Source organism: Terrapene carolina, unplaced genomic scaffold, assembly GCF_002925995.2.
Source record: "Terrapene carolina triunguis isolate 2854851 unplaced genomic scaffold, T_m_triunguis-2.0 Scaffold58, whole genome shotgun sequence".
NCBI lineage: Eukaryota > Metazoa > Chordata > Testudines > Emydidae > Terrapene > Terrapene triunguis.
In genome coordinates, this window is record NW_020664409.1 from 33,565,492 (window position 1) to 33,587,582 (window position 22,091).

At 44.9% G+C, this 22,091-nt stretch overlaps 1 protein-coding gene across 1 annotated transcript; it reads right to left on the reverse strand.

Moving 5' to 3' along the window:
- Positions 1-468: 468 nt before the first annotated feature.
- TYMS (thymidylate synthetase) lies at positions 469-18,361 on the reverse strand. The gene is made up of 7 exons (XM_026659427.1): positions 17,734-18,361; positions 16,479-16,552; positions 14,682-14,856; positions 8,522-8,623; positions 4,207-4,382; positions 1,859-1,930; positions 469-1,185 (listed from the first exon to the last, which is right to left on the reverse strand). The coding sequence occupies exons 1-7, from the start codon at positions 18,359-18,361 to the stop codon at positions 1,048-1,050; spliced, it is 1,365 nt and encodes a 454-aa protein (XP_026515212.1). The 3' UTR covers positions 469-1,047.
- Between the last annotated feature and the right edge of the window lie 3,730 nt (positions 18,362-22,091).

Here is a 22,091-nt window from a genome sequence, read left to right on the forward strand (position 1 = left end):
AAGATGGGCAGCATCATGAAAGGACCAGAACGGGCCCTGATGTTATCTGTAGCGGGGGTAGAGTTGACAGAGCTAGGTGTTATGCTTTATTTGTATCAAGACTTGTGACTAGACATTTGCCAATTCATCAAAATTGAAATCCGTGTCCAACAAACTTCTGTAGGAAGCCTGACTGGCTTCTTGACAACTTCTCACCTGCCGACCGCCAAGGGGGAGCGCAGCATTTGGGAGCCTGCAGTCCCCAGCTTTAGTGTAGTCCACCAAGTACCCTGCCTGTGAGTCAGAACTTCCACAGCCCCCAGTCCAAGTAGGAGAGTTAATGTTTTGATTTTTGTTCTGAAATTGAACAATGCCAAACCTTTGAAATCTCAAAATCCTCTGAAAGTTACCTTGCTTTACTTGATACTAGTGTTACAAGCACAAATTCAGTACTAGACCTTAAAGATACAACACACTTTCCAAACACTATTAAAAATATTTATACAAGTTTATTAAACATTCTTATCACCACTTTTCAAGCTTAAAAAAATCCTGCTATAACAAGTGTTTTGTTTAAATACTTACTAATACATAAGGGTAAGTAACTAATACAGAACAAGACTAAACACTTCTCACTGCTCAGGCTACAGTGCAGAACAAGGAAAAGCTTGAAATATTAACTTAAACCCAGTAACAACTTAGGGGGGCTCCAGCCAATTCCTGAATGATTTATAGACAGTAGAAATATACAACCCAGAGTCACCTTCCAACAGAGATCTCTGAACTCAAAGACTGACTAGTAAACAGGGCTAATTTTTTCTTTTACACCAAGATTTGGTTCAATGTCACCTGCAGGAAGGCAACCTACTTCCATTAACATACATTTCTCATTAAAGATACTTCACAACTGTTAACCTGCTTCTGAACAGTCCGTGGTCTAGAGCAGGACCCCTTTCAAAGTTATTTAACTGTTTTAGCAACATTTAAGAGCATCACATTGAGCTTAAGTACAGAGAAGGTAACATACTTATGAAACAGACTCCTATCATGTTTAAAAAGTTAAGTGCATTAAACAGCCATCTCCATTTTAATAGCTGGATGTGGGTTATAGTCTTCAATCTGAAAGTCATCTGCTTTGAAGTCACTGATGTTTTCAATTTTACGAAGAATTTTGAGTTTTGGGAAAGGTCGTGGTTCTCTCTGAAGCTGAAATTAAAGAGAGTTTGACTTACATTTGTACAAGATTAGCGCTCAAAAGTAAAAAACAGTGCACAGTGAAAATTGATTACTTAGACAGCTCTTTTGGTTAGGCAGACCTCACCTGCCATAACATTCTCTGTCCTATCATAGTATGTAGATATTTGTGTGAAGAAGGTGGAAAGATTGATATGAAGTGAACAAGTCTCTGTCAGAGACCAAAAAAAAGTACAGTAGAGCCTTATTATTCAGAAGAATACCCACTAAGAATTACTGGTTTGCAAACTGACTATATAATGCATCAAAGTGCATTCTATTCATTTAGTCAGTTATAGTTTTGTTTTGATAAGACAAGTATAAGGACACTAATATTTTGTAACAATAATGATAGAGATTAGAGTACAAATTCTTGCATCTTTGACTTGCAGAGAGATGTACACTAACTTGGACCAAAAGAGTGGTTAATTCGATCAAAATTCTACAGTGTTTTCACTTGTAACCAGAGTTGAACATAGGTAAAGGGTAGTATTGGAGAAGAAATCATAGGATCAGCAATGCAAATTAACATAGTATTTACAATGAAAGTACTAGATCTAAAAACGCAGGATTACCATCAGTTCAACCAGCTGTGGTAGATATATATCAAAAAGATAGCCAGGCTCCAGTCACCATGGATACTTACTTGAATTTTCAAAGGTTCAACATGATTCAGATATATATGAGCATCTCCTAGTGTGTGTATGAATTCACCAGGCTGAAGAAAAAGAGGAAAAAAATAAAGTCTTCACCCAAACAGGGTAGCACATTTCAGAACTGTATGACATTGCAATGCTTGTGCCAGAGGTTCCCAGCACCGCTGTTGCTGAAGCATAGCTCCTGCAACAGATTGTCTCGATAAGCTGTTTTCTTACAAGTTCAAATATTGTCTTTCCCTAAAGTAACCGATCATTATTTTAAGCTACTCTAAGCAGAGTATGAAGTTCTACAACAAAGATTTTGCAACTGAGCACTCATATTTATCTGTTAACACAAGTGGAAGGAGATGGGGGTAGTGAGAAATACAGCTGTCTCCATCTACCTTGAAGTGATAGGTTGCAAGTATTAACAGTGCTACAGTGATCCATGCTTCTAGCTCAAGATTAGACTACTGTAATGTATACTGTGGCACTTAATTCTATTAAGAAACCGAAGCAGCTCATTAAAAGGAGTTCCTTGCAGGATCACATGAAACCAGTGCACCATGATCTATCCTGCCAAATTGAAGCCCTAAGGGTAAGTCTACACTAAATCTGGGAGTCTGCCTCTCAGCCCAGGTAGACAGACTCTCACTAGCATGCTAAAACTAGCAAAATGATTATTGTGGAAAAGACAGTGGCTCCGGCTAGCCACCCGAGCTCAGATGGCCTTGGACTCGGGCAGCTAGCTGGAGCCACCACCCATGCTACAATGCTATTTTTAGTGCACTAGCTTGAGCAGAGATGGCACAAGTCTGTCCACCCACGCTGGGAGGCATGTTCCCAGCAGCAATGTAGACATATCCAAAATGGCTTTGAACCTGCCTAGCTGAGAAACATGCCTCACCATTGCCACAGTTATGGTATGCAGAAGCACTTGAAAGCCAGTCGTCTTGGTTTAAAACAGAGCTGCTAGCGGGATGTTTTCTGTAATGAGCCCTGAACTTTGGAATTCTCTTCCCAGCCTCTTGATCTGAAATAGCCCACATCTGTTGGCCTTCATGGCATGCTACAAATCGCAGCTATCCTCACATTTGGAAAAGGGCTGGTATTTTTTCTAACTGGGAAAGTTGACAGGTTGGTTTGTCTGCATTAACATTTCTTTCACTTATGGCAAAGGTATCTAGCGCCCTGGTTTAAGTCACACAAAATGCTTATCATTGCCTGACAATTTACCATCATCATTGGTTTAGGTCTAGTGCTTAGAGTTTACTGCTCCTGCAAGTATCTGCACTATTTTGCTGCAGTATTCTTAGCCATAGCATGTGATGAAATACTGGATCATAAAAGCAGAGCTATTTACTTAATTTGTCTGTAGTGTTATTGCAGTATTTAATGTTATGCAAATATTCACAAGTCTTATATGAGTTTATGTTCTTTACTGCAGATCTCTCCCACAAAAAGTGTTTTGCTTTAAGAGGAGACGTAATAATTAAATGAAGTTGTGGAGGAGACATCAAACTTCATTTACTTTAATTGCCTTTGATATAAAACTTACATTAAGTCCTTACTTATTATAAAGCATGATTTTCTCCACTCACCCATTTTATCTCCTCTCCTCAACGCTAAAAATGGAAGTAGCAACTCCTGATCATAGCACCAGGAGGGGGGTCAAAATCTCACAGAATCTTTAAGAAGTGAGGAAGTCAGCTTTTAGAAGATAGAAAGACTGTAATGTATTTAAATTTAACAAATCTCTGCTCTACCAAGTCACAAGAATGCAGCTCTCTTTGGTGAAAGACAACAGGTAGCTAACAGAAAAGAGCAGTACTACACAACCATTTACAGTCAGAAGTGAAAAATATCCAATTGAAACCATAGCAGGAATTTAGGTAGGCAGATCACAATATGCAAATTGGAATCTGACAGCAACCATAGAGTTAATTCTCTGTCTAGTCCAATAAAAAAAAAGCTATGACATTTCTAATGGCTGGAAGTTGGTAGTACCTTGAAGATAGCTAAAAAAAGACACCCTATGGCATTTTTCATTGTCACCAGAAGGAAATTTTTGGTAGATAAACTGGTGAAATAAGCCAGGACACATCTTAATTTTGACAATTTTTTTCCACAAGATTTGGAGATTCTTTGATATAAGTGATCACTATGAGATTTATAGAGTTCTTATAGTGCAGGCCACCCCACTAACACATACATAAATACAATTCATCTACAGAGCCCGTTCCTGTACATATCTAAACTTTTGAATGTTGTGTTCATTCCAATTCTTCCTACATAAATGTTTAATGTTTTAGTCCTCTGTTCAAACTATAAATATCTAAGCAAAAGGATACTATACCTTCAGGCCTGTGACATGGGCAATCATATATGTGAGCAGTGAATAACTGGCGATATTGAAAGGCACCCCCAGTCCCATGTCTCCAGATCTCTGATACAACTGGCAAGACAGTTCACCATTTAGAACATAAAACTGGCACAGAGCGTGGCATGGAGGCAAAGCCATTAGTGAAATATCTAAGGAGATGCAAAACAGGAAGAGGGGGAGGGGGGAAAAAAACAGTATTAAGACCATGAAAGAGCAGAAAAAAATATACATATGTATATAGAAATAAATATGCATAAATACATCAAATAGCAATATTGAACCACATATTGTAGTTCTATTGCTTTTACTATTAATATTTTTTAAATCCTGCTATTACCACTACCAGATATTAATTGCTTGATTATGTAACTGCTATTGTTAACAGTAATTGGTTGGTGGACAGAGGAAAATCACATCTAGAAATTCCACTGGAAAAAAGGTTTTAGGCCCTCATACTGCAAAGACTTATGCACATGCTTAATTTTACTCACATAATTAGTCCTATTGATCTTATGAGATTATTCTCATGAGTAAAATTAAGCACGTGTCAAGTGTTTGCAGCATTCAGGGCTTTAGTCATTCAGCCTATGTTTTCCTTCTTAAACAAGTTCCTGCCTCTAATTTTTATTCTTTGTATTGCAATAGCACCTCAGAATCCATCATGGACCAGCACTGCACAGACGGGGGGGAGGGGAGGGGTGGAAGACATCCACTGCCTCAGAGAGTATAAGACAAAAAGTAACAGGTGGACAGAGACAAACGAGGGAGCACATGGGAACAATGAGACAATACTGATCAGCATGATAAGCAGCATTCAGAGCACTCCTGCCACCTGCTGTAAATTTATTGGCCCAATTATTACCCTAATTGTGAGCTTACATGTGAAGTGAAAGTTCATAAAAATGTTATAATAACCTATTACAACAAATGTTGATGAGAAAAGATGCAAAAGGAAGACAAAGACAATTAGTCCAAACAAAAAGGCCTATTGATATAACTCAAGGACTGTGTTAACCTCATGCCTCGTAAACAAGAAGAGTGTGGGACTGGAAATCAGTGGATCAAAATTTTCGTGTTGGAAATCAGTCCCAACTGGTGGACAAAATAATGAGGGGATGGGCTATTCCACCCATCACTTCCCTTTTGGGGTCCTTAGGAAAATAAAATAAAATAAAATAATGAAGATGATGATAATAATAATAAAGAACAAGGGGATGACTATGACTTGGGAAAAATCCAAACCGATGGCTGACTGAAAGATAGAAGAAGAAGAAGAAAGGAGCGAGCTTTATGATCATGTCCACCCCCACCCCCGTTGTCACTTTCGGACCCCAGTATTTGCTGTAACACCATTGGGCCTTCATTATTCTGATCCTCAAGAGTGTCCTGACCAGACCACACCAGAGAGCGGGAGCCAGATGACATCGCCACCTCCACTTGGACATGCGTGTGTGTGTACGCATAAGAGAGAGAGAGACACACATTTTCCTTTTTCCTTCTCCAATGTATTTCTTTTCTTTCTTTCTTCTGTCTAATAAGACTCTGGTTTCACTGGCCAAAACTGCATATTTTGCAACACTGCTGTAAGCCTGTGACCAGAGAGGCAGCTAAAAGTAATCACCTAAACAGCTTGATCCTGGAATAAATTTGTCAGGTCTTGGAATGGTTGATAAGACCATGTGCTGTGCCTTTCTCCAGCAGCGAACTTGCAAGTAAAAGTCAACACCAGAGACAGAACTCCATTTTCTATCCTTGTTGTTCTTTTCTCTCCCCACTTGAGCGTCTGTCTTGTTTTGTTTTCTAGGAAACAGGATTGGACTTCACCAACAACAGTGTTAACAACAGCTCCAGCCCATCTCAACTAACTTCTTCTCTTCCTTCCCCCCCACCCCCCCAAAAAAAAGACAGTTATCACCATCAAAGAGGCTGTTAGAAGGAAAACCCTCGTGTTTAACAGCTCTCTCCAGCTAAAGGGACAGGAAACAAGGGATGTTGTTAAAATGGAAGCCTTATTTACTACTTTACATTTCAAATGCTTTAATTATTTTTCCTTCTTTTCTGTATCTTTAATAAAAAGGTTAAAAAGATTTTTAATAGTGTGTTTGCCTTGATACAAGCAAGCAGCAATCTCTGTATAGCAAACCTCTTTAAAACTGTTTAAGGTTGAACAGTTTCAGGGTCATGTTAACACCACTAGCTCTTTGGGCTCATTTATTCCATCTAAATCAGTAGTTCTCAAACTTTTGTACTGGTGACCCCTTTCACATAGCAAGCCTCTGAGTGCGATCCCCTTATAAATGAAAAGCACTTTTAAAAAAATATATTTAACTCCATTATAAATGCTGGATGCAAAGCATGGTTTGGGGTGGAGGCTGACAGCTCGCGACCCCCTGAGGGGTCCTGACCCCCAGTTTGAGAATCCCTGATCTAAATTAATACAATATGCCTACTTCTTCTCACATTTGTGTAGACATCACAGCAAAGGAGAGTTGTAAGGAGGAATTTAAAGGAGGACAATGAAGTGGTTTTGTGGATGTTTATGTGCAGCTCTTCCTATGCACGAGGGGCAGAATGGAAGAACGCATGAAGGTACTTTTTAGAAAACTGAACAAGTGGGTGATAAAGGCTGATGTCACTGGCAAGGTGGAGGTGGGAGTCAACATCTTGGCAGGGTATGAGAGATGATAGGTAGCATGAGGATAGGCTGTGAAGGGCCCTGACGGTAAAGGCAAGTAGATTATGTTTGAGGCGATGGAGAAAGAAGGGATGCAAAAGAGGGTGATATGGTCAAACAAACTAGGACAATGATCTTTGCAGAAGTATTCTGAATGGCTATAAGTGGGGTGAGACTGTATTTGTCAAGGTCAGAGAAGAGACTGTTGCAGGAGTCAAAATCATGGGACACTAGATGCGTGAACTGTGTGGACAGAGAAGGAAGATGTATAGGCGGAAGGATCAACAAGATTTAGACCAGCAGGGCCCAAACTTACTGGTTCATGTACCACCTTCTTTAAAAAAGGCTGTGAAGTGAACTGATGGAATATATGATGCACCACAGTTAGGGAAACCATGATTTAGACACAGCCTGAATGTTAGAATCTAGAGAAATGGTCAAGTTAAAGATGCCAAGTGACAGAGAAGATAATGGTGTCCACTGACTGAGAAAAAAGGGAAGAATTGCGGGGGGAAGATTAAGAACCCTGTTTCAGCTTTGTTGATCTTAAACTGATATCTGGACATCATAGATTCATAGACTCTAGGACTGGAAGGGACCTCGAGAGGTCATCGAGTCCAGTCCCCTGCCCTCATGGCAGAACCAAATACTGTCTAGACCATCCCTGATAGACATTTATCTAACCTACTCTTAAATATCTCCAGAGATGGAGATTCCACAACCTCCCTAGGCAGTTTATTCCAATGTTTAACCACCCTGACAGTTAGGAACTTTTTCCTAATGTCCAACCTAAACCTCCCTTGCTGCAGTTTAAGCCCAGGTGTCACACTCCTTTGACCTGCCTGATCCCTATTAACCTTCCACCTACCGTAGTTGCCCTTTAATGGGAACCTTTCCCCAGCATGCCTTTTTGGAAACTGTCTCTTTAACTATAGCAGGGAAAACAGCTAAAATGATCATTTTGAGCTTGTTGGCATCTCCCGCTCTTCTAGCTGGCGAGTACCTTTAATTCCTAAAGTTCTTAAACAGGCTCCTATCTTCAGAAAAGATTCTAACAACAACGAAAAAGAGCACTGTATTTTTTTAAGTTTTGTTCTCTTCTTCCCTCCCTTCCCAAGTTTTAGTATAATCCTATAATTTAATACAAAGTAAAAAAAACCAGCTGCTTGATTATATTTTTCAATTCTGAGCTTTCTTAAAAAACAAGTTAAAAAAACATTTATTATCTGCAAAGCGTCTTTGAATAGCGACTGTATGTAGGGGGGCAGTGATAATCATGTATTTCCATTTGTGCTAAGACAAAAAAGGTTTGAAATCATACAGGATGTTTTGGGGCCTGAATATCCTCTCACATCAGTGAGAATCATGAGAAATAGGAGAATCCAGGTTATAATTCACCCAACCATTTATAGAACATGAAATCACATAACAGTTGTGTAAGCTCACCTTTTCTTGCAACAAAAATGTAACCACCACCAGAGCTGGCTGTAGACACAGGATCTGGTAATTATGCAAGCTTTCAGGACTAAATGAGCACCAATGAAATAGCTTAGCATGCAACTTGGTAAGGTGCAACTACATTCACTTCACACACACACACACACACTTCTGTACCTTTGGGATTCCAAGCACACATGATGATTCTTCTGTCATCTGGATTGTTTTTGATTGTGTCGATTACATTCTGCAGCTGGTCCACTCCTTGGCCTGAGTAATCTGAAGAAAGTTACCAAACAAGATTTAAATAAGGGTATGTCTACACTACAAAATTAGGTCGATTTTATAGAAGTCGATCTTTAGAAAGTGATTTTATACAGTCAATTGTGTATGTCCCCACTAGGCGCATTAAGTCGGCGGAGTGCGTCCTCAGTACCATGGCTAGCATTGACTCACAGAGCGGTGCACTGTGGGTAGTTATCCCACAGTCCCTGCAGTCTCCGCTGCCCATTGGAATTCTGGGTCAAGCTCCCAGTGCCTGATGGGGCAAAAACATTATCGCGGGTGGTTTTGGGTACATGTCATCAGTCTCCCCTCCCTCCCTCTGTGAAAGCAACAGCAGACAATCATTTCGTGCCTTTTTTCCTGGGTTACCCATGCAGATGCCATAGCATGGCAAGCATGGAGCCTGCTCAGCTCACCGCTGCTGTTGAGAGCATAGTAAACACCTCGCGCATTATCCTGCAGTATGTGCAGAACCTGGCTAGGAGCCACAAGCACGAGGACGATTGTGAGGAGGACATGGACACAGATGTTCCTGAAAGCACGGGATGTGGCAATTGGGACATCATGGCAGCAGTGGGGCAGGTTGATACAGTGGAACGCCGATTCTGGGCCTGGCAAACAAGCACAGACTGGTGGGACCGCATAGTGTTGCGGGTATGAGATGATTCCCAGTGGCTGCGAAACTTTCGTATGCGTAAGACCACTTTCCTAGAACTTGGTGAGTTGCTTTCCCCCGCCCTCAAGCGCAGGAATACCAAGATGAGAGCTGCCCTGACAGTTGAGAAGCAAGTAGCGATAGCCCTGTGGAAGCTTGCAATGCCTGACTGCTATCGGTCAGTCAGGAATCAATTTGGCGTGGGCAAATCTAATGTGGGGGCTGCTGTGATCCAAGTAGCCAAGGCAATCACTAACCTTCTACTAGCAAGAGTAGTGTCTCTGGGATATGTGCAGGTCATAGTGGATGGCTTTGCTGCAATGGGGTTCCCTAACTGTGGTGGGGCGATAGGCGGAATGCATATCCTTATCTTGGCACTGGACCACCTTGGCAGCCAGTACATAAACTGCAAGGGGTACTTCTCAATGGTGCTGCAAGTACTGGTGGATCACAAGGGACGTTTCACCAACATCAACGTGGGATGGCTGGGAAAGGTGCATGACGCTTGCATCTTTAGGAACTCTAGGCTGTTTGAACAGCTGCAAGAAGGGACTTACTTCCCAGACCAGAAAATTACTGTTGGGGATGTTGAAATGCCAATAGTTATCCTTGGAGACCCAGCCTACCCCTTGCGCCCATGGTTCATGAAGCCATACACAGGCAGCCTGGACAGTAGTGAGGAGCAGTTCAACTATAGGCTGAGCAAGTGCAGAATGGTGGTAGAATGTGCCTTTGGATGTTAAAAAGCTCGCTGGTGCTGTTTGCTGACTAGATCAGACCTCAGCGCAACCAACATTCCCATTGTTATTGCTGCTTGCTGTGTGCTCCATAATATCTGTGAGAGTAAGGGGGAGACGTTTATGGCGGGGTGGGAGGTTGAGGCAAATTGCCTGACCACCAGTTTTGAGCAGCCAGACACCAGGGCGATTAGAAGAGCACAGCTAGGCATACTGCACATCTGAGAGGCTTTGAAAACCAGTTTCATGACTGGCCAGGCTACCGTGTGAGCGTTGTGTGTGTTTCTTCTTGATGCAAACCCGCCCCCTTTGTTGATTTTAATTCCCTGTAAGCCAACCACCCTCCCCACTTCGATCACAGCTGACAAAGGAAATAAAGTCACTATTGTTTTGAAACCATGTGTTCTTTCTTTATTAATTAAAAAAAATTGAGATAACTGACAAGGTAGCCCGGGTGGGGTGGGGGAGTAGGGGAGGACAAGGCCACATCGCTTATTGTAGACACACTACAAATCAAAACTGTTTGAATGACAGCCTTCTGTTGCTTGGGCCATCCTCTGGAGTGGAGTGTCTGGGTACCCGGAGCATTCCCCTCACCCCCACGTTCTTGGGGGTCTGGGTGAGGAGGATATGGAACTTGGGGAGGAGGGCAGGCAGTTATACAGTGGATGCAGTGGCGGTCTGTGCTCTTGTTGCTTTTCCTGCAGCTCCACCAGACGCCTGAGCATGTCCATTTGCTCCCCCATTAGCCTCGGTATCGCCTCCTACCTCTTCTCATCACGCTCACTGTATGCTTTCCTGGCCTCTGTCACTGTATATCTCCAGGCATTCAGCTGTGCCCTATCAGTGCAGGAGGACTGCATGAGCTTGGAAAACATGTCATTACGAGTGAGGGTTTTTTTGCCTTCTAATCTGCGATAACCTCTGGGACAGAGCAGATAGGAGGAGCGTAGAAATATTTGCACCTGCAGGAGGATAAAAAGGGAGAGTAGAATTTAAGAAGATACATTTCTGAGAACAAAAGGGAGACTCTTTCACAGTGAATCAAGCAATTCACAGCAGACAGCACATGTGCTTTAGGTACAAGGTCGCATTTTGCCTTTTGTATTGAGCGCCTGCCGGTATGGTGACACATCACACACAACTGGGCAACAGAATTCGGTTTCCAAGCAGCTACGGTAAGCCAAAGGGTACACGAGGTTGGCGTCTTCCGCCTTCATAACCATGTGTGAATGGTTTCAAACTGCAGTGCCCTCCTTTCCCATAGCAAGCAATGCCAGTTGGGTTTGCCATTTAAAAGGAGGGGCTGCGGTTTTCAGGTGGATGTGCAGCACACCCCTCCCCCCACTCCACCACATGGCTATTCTCTGGGATGAGCCCTTCACCCCTCCCCCTACCGCATAGCTATTCTCAGGGATGATCCCTTTTAGCCAAGCACAAACAGCCCAGCACGAACGGGGTCCTTTTACTGTTCCCTTACAAAAATTCCTCTATTTCAGCCAGGTGACCATGAATGATATCACTCTCCTGAGGCTAACACAGAAAGATATTGACCGAACGTTGCTTGAATACGACCAAAACCCAGGACTATTCGCTGCCATGCTTTGTGCTGCAATGATTCCAGACTACTTGTTACTGGCTTGGCGTGGTAAAGTGTCCTACCACGGAGGACAAAATAAGGCAACCCTCCCCAGAAGCCTTCTGCAAAGGCTTCCAGAGTACCTCCAGGAGAGCTTCATGGAGATGTCCCTGGAGGATTCACACCCCATCCCCAGACACATTAACAGACTTTTCCAGTAGCTGTATTGGCCTCTAATGCATCCCAAGTCTTCAGGGCAAATCAAACATTAAACACAATTGCTTTTAAACCCTGTAGTGCAGTTACAAATGTGCACTCACCAGAGGTGCCTTCTCCAGCTTCAGGGTCCGGGAACCCGCCTTGGGAGGGTATTGGCTCCAGGGTGATGAAAAGATCCTGGCTGACAGGGAGAACAGATTCTCCGCTTGCCTGCTGCGGATTCTCCTCCTCCTCTTCCTCATCCACAAAATCCTCCTCCTTCTTGCGTGAGACTCCCCCCTTGCAGGTGTCCATGGACAGTGGTGGGGTAGTGGTAGGGTTCCACCCCTAGAATGCCATGCAGCTGATCATAGAAGCAGCATGTATGGGGCTCTGACCCGGAGCAACTGTTTGCCTCCTTTGTCTTTTGGTAAGCTTGCCTGAGCTCCTTAACTTTCACGCAGCACTGCTGTGTGTCCCTGTTGTAGCCTCTGTCCATCATGCCCTGTGCGATTTTGGCATATATATTAGCATTTCTTCTTTTTGATCGGAGTTTTGCCTGCACAAATTCTTCTCCCCATACAGCAATCAGATCCAGTGTCTCCCGTTCACTCCATGCTGGAGCTCGTTTGCGATTCTGGGGGGACTGCATGGTCACCTGTGCTGCTGAGTGCGCCACGCTGACCAAACAGGAAATTAAATTCAAAATTTCCCTGGGCTTTTCCTGTGTACCTGGCTCGTGCATCGGAGTTGAAAGTGCTGTCCAGAGTGGTCACATTGGAGCACTCTGGGATAGCTCCCGGAGGCCAATAGTGTCAATTTGCGTCCGCACTACCCCAAATTGACTCAGCAAGGTCGATTTTAGTGCTACCCCTTCGCCGGGGAGGAGTACAGCAGTTGATTTTAAGAGCCCTTTAGGTCGATGGAACGGGGTTGGTTGTGTAGATGCATTGCTTATAAAATCGACCTAACATGGCTAAATTCGACCTAACCTCATAGTGTAGACCAGGGCTAAGTCAGACAGCCTAAGGTTGTTTTGCCAATAGCTTAGAGCTGCCCCAAAAAATACTTTTGAAAGCCAAGCCCACACCCTTCAGGAAAATTACACTAATTGTGCCCTCTTCTGATCCCACCTTGGGTTGTTAAAGGCTTGCACCTTAATACATTTTCTGAGCCTTCCCCCTCTCTCTTCTGGGTAGTCCTTTGGGGGCCCCAGATGAGTGCTCCAAGCTTTGGGAAAGGGTGGTGTGGCTGTCCCCTCTTTTCTTGCATGCTTTGAGAAGTGAAATAGTTATTGTTGACACTTAAAGCATCATCACTGACATCGGGGTTAGTACCCGCTGAAATGGGGTCATACATACCTCAGAGCTATTCTTTCACTCTCTCTGCAAACTCACGTAAGTGTCTGCATCCTTACACCCCAAGGCCAGGTCTACATTTAAAACGTACATGAACATAGTTACAAAACTCAGAGGTGTGAAAAATCCACACCCCTGAGTGCTGTAACTATGCAAACCTAACCCCCAGAGTAGACACAGTTAGATTGATGAAAGAATGCTTCTGTTGACCTAGCTATCATCGCTTGGGGAGATGGAGTTCCTACAGCAATGGAAAACCCCGTTCCATCGCTGTAGTCTGCAGCCACACTTTGCGGCTACAGTGGCATAGCTACAGCACTGTTGCTATGCTGCTATAGTGCCCACAGTGTAGACACGGCCCATGTTTGAACATTTTCTTCTCAAGCATGGCAGCTAAAACTTTAAATGAAAGCTGAGACCTTGGAGAATAATTGAGAGGTCTGTCTGTATATCTGACAGTGGGTCTTAGAGTGGAACATGCTATTTTTATCACCCTTAATGTTCTGTGTTTGAGAATGCACAAAAGCCAGATTTCAATGGGGAACAAGATGCTACAAACTATTAGTTCATATCATGACAACTGTTAAACCTCAATTAAATAAATTTCTGTAACATTTTAAACAAAGGCTTAGCCTTTACATGGGAGATCAAAGGTACCTTAACCCAAGAGAAATTTGAAGAACAAATAAAATATGAGGCCAGGGGGCCATAAAACAATTTTGGTTACTTGGTGCTGATCATTTGTATTTTTACTGGCCTGCTATCCAATAGACTGACTACCTGCCTTTTCTTTGTCCTATACCAACATATGAATATGTGGAGATTGTTCTGGTATAACAGTGCTCTCTCTTTAAAAAAGAAATTATGCCCAGGTTGATAGTGTGAAGTACTGTAGTTCTTCTTTACATTTTTACTTGCCTTTTTAGATGGAGAAAATACTTTTTGATGGTTGAATAAAACATTAGTTCACCACCCCCAACATCATTCTGAAAGCTAAGCGTGGGAGAGTCATGATTTTCCAATGATACTTTCTGTAAACAGCACAAATTAATGTGCTAATTATACAAATTAATAATAGCAGCTCTCTGAAATGAGTGATTTTAGTGTAGTTTAAAAAAAAAAAAAAAAAAGTCTTGTTACAATTGGCACCTTTGCTGGCAGCCTCAGCAGAGAGGCAAAGAACTAAATGGGTATGGAAACCAAAATATCCTCCCACCTGCAGGTGATCATACCAGCACATTAGCAGAACAGTGTACTGCCTATGATTCACCTGTTCTACAAATATGCAGTATTGCAGGCAGTAGCCTATTTCATAATGGTAGGCTTTCCAAAAAGCTCAGTATAACCTCCCAAAAAGATCTACTTACTCTGGCTCTCAGTTTCCATTATAAATGTCCTCGTTATAATCTTTCTATACCTCCATAACCTCCTGAAAGTGAGGTACCACAGTAATCCTGTCAGTCTCACTAAGCACTGAAGATAAAATCTCTAGTTTTCCCCTGTTGAAGTTATCTACTTTCCTCACCTGTATTCATATCTTTGTATTCAGCTCCAAAGTGTCTCCACTGGAAACCATACACTGGTCCCAAATCCCCTTCTGTTCTGTCAGTGAAACCTTGTTTATCCAAGAATTCACGTGATCCATTGGCATCCCAAATCTTCACTCCTTTTGCAGAGAGCTCTTTAGCATTTGTTGAACCCTATATGGTGAAAGAAATATAAAAGCAATTCTACCTGCCCAGATAAAGAGCTAGACTTTAAATGGTGGTCCTAAATTATACTATAGTCTGGGGATTAAGCCTCAGGATCTGGCTCCTGTACGTGCACACACAATAAAACTACGTTATAAACAATATATTACTGAGACTTGAATTATACTGCTCTAGTCATCTAATTAATTCATCTCTAGCCTTGTATACTGTAGGCCAATGGAGGTTCAAGGCTAAATGTGATCGCATACAGTTGCTTGTGCACAGGCACTTCAGCAAACAAGGTTTTACTTTTTGATTGATATAACAACAACCACAAAAACTTGTTCCATGTCTGTACAATTCTGCTACTCCTGATGCACCTGCTGTCAGCCTTTGTGAACTGGCTTACAAGTCATTTTGGGAGAAAAAGATTATGCAGTCCCTTCTCTCTTCCTCGCTTTTTCTGTTTTCTTGAAGCTTAAATTACATGCTCCTGAAAGATGCCAATTAGAAATAGCCTGAAGTTCTGTTTAGTCACTGAGCAGATGGTAGGCTCCCATATTCTACTCTGCCACTTTGTATAAAAACTAGAGATGAGAGTAAGAAAACAAATCCCCTGAGTTTAAAATAGCACTGAAAGCGAATAGAGACTTAAATATTCTCTGCTACCAAAACACATCTACAGTCTCAGAGTACAGCACTGTGCTGGTTGACATTTGAAAGGTTCTATCGCTTACAGTTGAAAAGATAAGCCTTCATTTTCTTTTCTTTTTTAAATGTTCTTCAATAAACTGATATCTGGATAAATTGATTTTTCAAGTCCCGATGTACCAGCATTTAATCAAATGCTACTCATAACCGCATCATGGAACATCTATAGGGCAACACACCATCTTAGCACTTGTCTACACAAGTTTTACCAGTATAAGCTATGCTTGTTAGAGGTGTGATTGTCTATTAGAAGTGTGTGTGGGGGTTTTTTGTTGGTTTTTTTTGCCAACAGTTGTATTGGTAAAAAGCCTAGGATAGATGCAGTTATACCATAGAATATCAGGGTTGGAAGGGACCTCAGGTCATCTAGTCCAACCCCCTGCTCAAAGGACCAAGCCCCAGACAGATTTTTGACCCAGATCCCCCTCAAGGACTGAACTCACAATCCTGGGTTTAGCAGGCCAATGCTCAAACCACTGAGCTATCCCTACCACTCACCCAGTGCCTTATACTGGAGTATCTCATTTTGGTTACAGAACAGGAATAAGCTATACCAGTATAAAAGCATTCACACAGGGTTTTCCTATTTTAACTACAGCGGTATAGTTTAAGGAGCAAAACTTTCTAGTGTACACAAGTCCTTCATGACTTCACAATATTTCACTAAAAAGAAGCAAGGTAAGATTTAACCAACATTCCCACCAGATTGTACTAGCGCCTTAACCAAAATTAATAAAATGTTTTGAAGATAATGGACTTATTTATAAGTTGAAAAAATACTAGAATGTCATAACTTGTTTATTCCCTGTATGAATGGAAACCTCTGTAAGTGCTTCAAATACACTAGTCCATAGTATGATATATTCTATAGACAGCACTATCAATGCACATAACTACATTTAAACAACCATGCATCATACCTTGATAAACCATAGCAGCTCTTCCAGCACTCCCTTCCAGAACACTCGTTTTGTTGTCAACAAAGGAAACTGATCTGAAAAAGAGTTTTGAAGTGTCAAAGCAGCAAAGTCAATTCTCACTCATCAAATACCACGGATTGCTTTTAACTTATAAATACGAAAAGTGTTAAAGCTTAGATATTGATCTGTTGTGCATTATGTACTATCACAATAAGAGCCTAGTTTATTGGAGCACTCGTTTAGAACTTAGTACAGCACTGTAATAGTCAGCAAAGCATGCAGTGATGAGTGTAAATTCTACTACTGCTTTGCTAGGGCAAGGAACACAAGCACCCAACCTTATTCCTAAAAAATGGTCTTTGGGGCCAAGTACATTGCCAGATAAAGACAGAGATTAATTAGAAATGGATCATTCATAAAACTCAACCATGGGGTGCAATTAAGAGCCTATGGCAAGGTAAAATAGGCATACATGCAGTTGAATTCAGAGGCTCAAGATAAAGTTCTGGTCAAGCCTACTTTACTAACATGGAGGTGAATCAGACCTAGGATACTTGACAGACAGGTTATTGGTAAAACTGTCTCAGAAGGTTAGCCTGGATCAGGCCTATCCTCTTCTCTTGTTTTTTCTCCATAAGACAACAATGGGGGACAGATGCAAGGGGCCTCAGCCATCCCCCACCTAGGGCAATAAAAAAAAAAAGGAGAGGCACAGATGGGTTTAGGGACTTTATCTGTAAGGAAGTAGGGCAACTGGAGGCTCTTCCCTGTCGGTGGGAGTTACACCTGCCCATATCTGGATTACCCCCACACAATCCCTGCCTATAAAGATGGGGTCTAGACCAGAGCAGAGTTCAGCAGTGGCAGCAGAGGAAAGGGCCAGGGCACAATGGCCTCCCCTTCTCTGCAAGAAGGGTAGAGGCTGTCACCCAGAAGACAACAGGAGGGGGTTGAACAGCACTCCCTCAGATGTCCATGACAAGTTGGGGGGGGCGGGGGAGTGGTGCAGCCAAGAGTGGGGCAAACAGCAATGGGGGTGGGGAGTCTGAGGGCAAGAGGAGATGGATGTTGGCAGCCAGCTCGGGGGGATGTGAAGCGCTTGGCAGGCCTGCCAGTCACCAGGCCGGGGGGCAGCTGGTGGGATGTGGGGAGGGGGAGTTATGGGGGGGGCAGAAGGGGATGGGGGAGGGGTTCTGTGGAGGGGGGCCCAAAGGAGGGGGAGGCTGCGGGGAGCGGGCCGGGTCGGCGCAGTCACCTCTCAGGCTGTACCGCGCCTGCAGCCCGAACGCGGAGATGGTGCCGGTCCCGGTCCGATCCTCCTTCCGGTGGCCGCGCTGCAGGATGTGCTCGACCTGCCCCAGGTACTGCAGCTCCCCGTGCGGCGAGGGCGCCGGGCGCTGCTGCTCGGGCGCGGCGGGCATGGCGGGGCTGCGCGGGACGCGGCGGGACTGGCCGGAGCTGGCTGGCGCTCCGGACCCGCTCTTCGAATTGGCGCCAGCCCCGGCCCGCCAGGCGCCAGCCAATCGTAGGGCCGGGCGCGCGCGGGAGGAGCCTTGGAGGCCCGCCCCGGTCCCGTCTCGTGTCTGCCCGCGCGGCCCCCTTCCTTCCCCGCCTGCCCAGCTGAGGAGGCGCCGCGCGCCTTCCTCGTGTCCCAGTGTGGGCAGGGGGACCCCCCCCCCCCATGGCCGTGAGGAAAGGGGCTTGGCTGCCTGGCCGCAGCGCGGGCCCTGGGGCGGGGCACCGAGCTGAATAGCTCGGTGCCCAGGGACCCCTGCCCGCGCAGACACCAGGGCTGCACCCGCCGCTTGTCTCTCGCAGGGCCCTGCTCCCTGCCAGCGGGCCGGGGAAGTCTCTGCGGGGGGGTCAGAGCAGATCATCATCATCATAGGCCTTCCCCACTTTAAAATCTGGGACTGTACCTGGCGCAGGGCAGCCAAGCAGCCTAGGAAAAGGGGGGACTCCAGGAGTGAGTTTCTTCTTGGACCCAGCCCTAGGGATGTGTGTGGGGGGTGTCCTTTCTCTCTCTCTCTGTAAGTACTTTGTGAAACAAAAAGAAGCCTATTTAGATTCAATTCTTCCTCTAGAACTGGAGTTGATAATGGCCTATTGTCAAGGCTGTATCCCCACTTTGAACTTTAGGGTACAAATGTAGGGGCCTGCATGAAAACTTCTAAGCTTAACTACCAGCTTAGCTCTGGTCCCGCTGCCACCATTCTCACTGGATTCCCTCCCTGGGAAGCCTTGAGAAACCTTTCACCAATTCCCTGGTGAATACAGATCCAAACTCCTTGGATCTTAAACAAGGAGAAATTGACCCTTCCCCCCTCCTTCCTTTCACCAACTTCTGGTGAATACAGATCCAAACCCCCTTGGATCTTAAAACAAGGAGAAATTGACCCTTCCCCCCTCCTTCCTTTCACCAACTCCTGGTGAATACAGATCCAAACCCCCTTGGATCTTAAAACAAGGAGAAATCAATCTGGTTCTTAAAAAGAAGACTTTTAATTAAAGAAAAAGGTAAAATTTTGAAATAAGAGAGACTTGTTTAGAAAGATGGGGAGAACCTGGATTGATGTCTGGTCCCTCTCAGTCCCAAGAGCGAACAACCCCTTAAAACAAAGAGCACACACAAAAGCCTTTCCCCCCCCCAAGATTTGAAAGTATCTTGTCCCCTTATTGGTCCTTGGGGTCAGGTGTCAGCCAGGTTACCCGAGCTTCTTAACCCTTTACAGGTAAAAGGTTTTGGAGTCTCTGTACACAGGAAAGCTGTTACCCTTCCCTTTATAGTTATGACACCTATGTAGTCTGATGGTGCTGATTATTCCCCTTGGGATTTTCTTTTAACTCAAATTGATGCTCAGCCAGGTATATCTACAGTAGCCCATGACCATTATTTAATTCAATGAAATTATTAGATTTATGTTTTTACCACTTTTGCTAAAATCCTCAGCATAAAACATTTTCATAGTGGTGGTTCCTCTCTGCTGGTTAGGAAGTGACTGCCATAAGTGCCTTCCTGATCCACTTTGTGAGAGTTGTTTAAAGTGTTTAGGACAACTACATCCTCCCTGTTTAGAGAGGCAATCGTTTTACATTGTTGTTCCCATGCCCGGTGCCGTAACAAGGGCAAGGCGAGTGAGGCACTTGCCTCGGGCGCGCAAAGCGGAGGGGCGCAGCTCTACTGCCCAAGCGAGGCGAGGGGGGGGGGGGGGGGAGCCGCAATCGGCGGCACTTTGGCGGCAGCTCTACCGCCGCTGCTTCTTCTGCGGCAATTCGGCGGCGGGTCCCTGAGTCCCTCTCAGAAGGAAGGACCTGCCGCCAAATTGCTGCCGTCGCTTCATTCTTCGGCTGCAATTCGGGGGCGGGTCCTTCCTTCTCAGGCCTGGTCTACACTAGGCTTTTATGTCGACTTTAGCGCCGTTATATCGAATTAACCCTGCACCCGTCCACACCAGGAAGCCATTTAGTTCGACATAAAGCTCTCTTTAAATCGATTTCTGTAATCCTCCCCAACGAGAGGATTAGCGCTAAATTCGACATGGCCATATCGAATTAGGCTAGGTGTGGATGGAAATCGACGGTAATAGCTCTGGGAGCTATCCCACAGTGCACCACTCTGTTGACGCTCTGGACAGCAGTCCGAGCTCGGATGCTCTGACCAGCCACACCCCCGGGAAAATTTGAATTCATTTTCATTTTCCTGTCTGGGCAGTTTGAATCTCAGTTCCTCTTTGGACATCGAGGGGAGCTCAGCAGCAGTGGCAACTATGCAGAGCTCTCCAGCAGAGATGGCCGTGCAATCTAATAGAAAGAGGGCCCCAGCATGGACTGATCGGGAAGTCTTGGATCTCATCGCAGTGTGGGGCGATGAGTCCGTGCTTTCAGAGCTGCGCTCCAAAAGAAGGAATGCTAAGATCTACGAGAAGATCTCCAAAGCCATGGCAGAGAGAGGCTACAGCCGGGATGCAACGCAGTGCCGCGTGAAAATCAAGGAGCTGAGACAAGGCTACCAAAAAACCAAAGAGGCTAACGGACGATCCGGATCCCAGCCCCACACATCCCGTTTCTACGAGGCACTGCATTCCATCCTGGGAGCGGCCGCCACCACTACCCCACCCCTGACCGTGGACTCCGAGGATGGGATCATGTCCGCGGCCGGTTCCTCGTCGGACATGACAGCGGACGGGGAAGATGAAGAAGGAGATGAGGAGGACGAGGCAGTCGACAGCGCTGGCACCGCTGATTTCCCCGACAGCCAGGAGCTCTTCATCACCCTTACCGAGATCCCCTACCAACCGTCCCCATCCCTTACCCCGGACACAGAATCAGGGGAAGGATCAAGCAGTAAGTGCTGTAAACATGTAAACATTTATTTAAAACAGAACGGTAATATTTATACTATTAACAATGTATATTTATAAAAGTGCTGTAAACTAGTAAAAAAATAATCAGGTACAAAACAGGAATATTTACAAAGGTAACAAATGGGTTTTGCATGATTTCTCTGTCTTAGGCTCTTCTCAATTTAGTCCCAAGTATTTTAAAAAAATTTCACAATGTCCGTTACTACATGATTCCCAGGCCCAAGACGCTCCACTCCAAAGTCCCAGTGCACCTACGCGAAAATCCGGTCAATGTGGCCGGGGATCGACGAGAAATCCTCGTAGGAGAACTCCTCGTAGGTCTCGTGGAGGTAGAGCTCAAGCCTGTTGATCAGGTTCCGGGGTAGGGCGATCTTAGTGGGCCCTCCGTGGTAGCAGACATGCCCCCTCCACGCCACAATCAAGTACTCCGGGATCATGGCCCGACATAGCATGGCGGCATACGGCCCCGGTTTCTGCATGCTTTCCCGCAGCATGCGTTCTCTCTGGGTGTCCGGGATCCTCAGGAGGGTGATGTCGCTCATGACGCCCTGCTTTGAATTAGGGAGGGGAATGTTAGTATTGGGACTGCTTTACAGCCACGCGGTGGAGGGAGAGGGGCAGCATACAGGGATCTTTCCCTGGGACAGCCGCGAGGGGGTGGGACAGGGGCCGAGTTCATGCTTGCCTGGTTGCTGGCATTGAGACTGGCATTGCTTTCAATGTGAAAGGAGGCCAGTGCTACTATTAGAGTTTTAAGCAGCCACAAGTCTACGGCTTACCATGATTGCCCGCTACAGAAGTTCAGGTGTCCAGCCACGCTTCTCAGATCACTCCAAGACCACCGCAAGTCCACAGGCACTGAAGGCGAGGGCCGAAAATTCGACCTTGTCCTGAGTGCGCATGTGAGAGGTGGAGTGCATGGTTTTGTTCACAGAGAAAGAGTAGGTTCTTTGTACACAACATCATTTATCTGTCTCAGGAATTCACTCCCTTTTTACCATTCACACAGACACATCTGCGACTGTCTCCCAACCCAGCCTGTCAGCACACTCCCAGAGGCTAGCGCAGATTAGGCGGAGGAAGAAGAAGACGCGTGAAGACATGTTCTCAGAACTAATGGGCTGCTCCCGAGCCCAGGCAGCCCAGCAGACACAGTGGAGGGAGAACTTGTCACAAATGCACCGAGCAGTCATGGAACGGGAGGAGAGGTGGCGTCAGGAGGACCAACAGGCTACTGAAAAGCTGCTTG

Coding starts and splice junctions, on each gene's coding strand:
- TYMS (XM_026659427.1), bottom strand. CDS start 18,361: ATGATGATGATCTGCTCTGACCCCCCCGCAGAGACTTCCCCGGCCCGC. Junction 16,553..17,733: donor GGCGCGGTACAGCCTGAGAG/GTGACTGCGCCG, acceptor ACTCTTTTTCAG/ATCAGTTTCCTTTGTTGACA. Junction 14,857..16,478: donor AGCTGCTATGGTTTATCAAG/GTATGATGCATG, acceptor TTCACCATATAG/GGTTCAACAAATGCTAAAGA.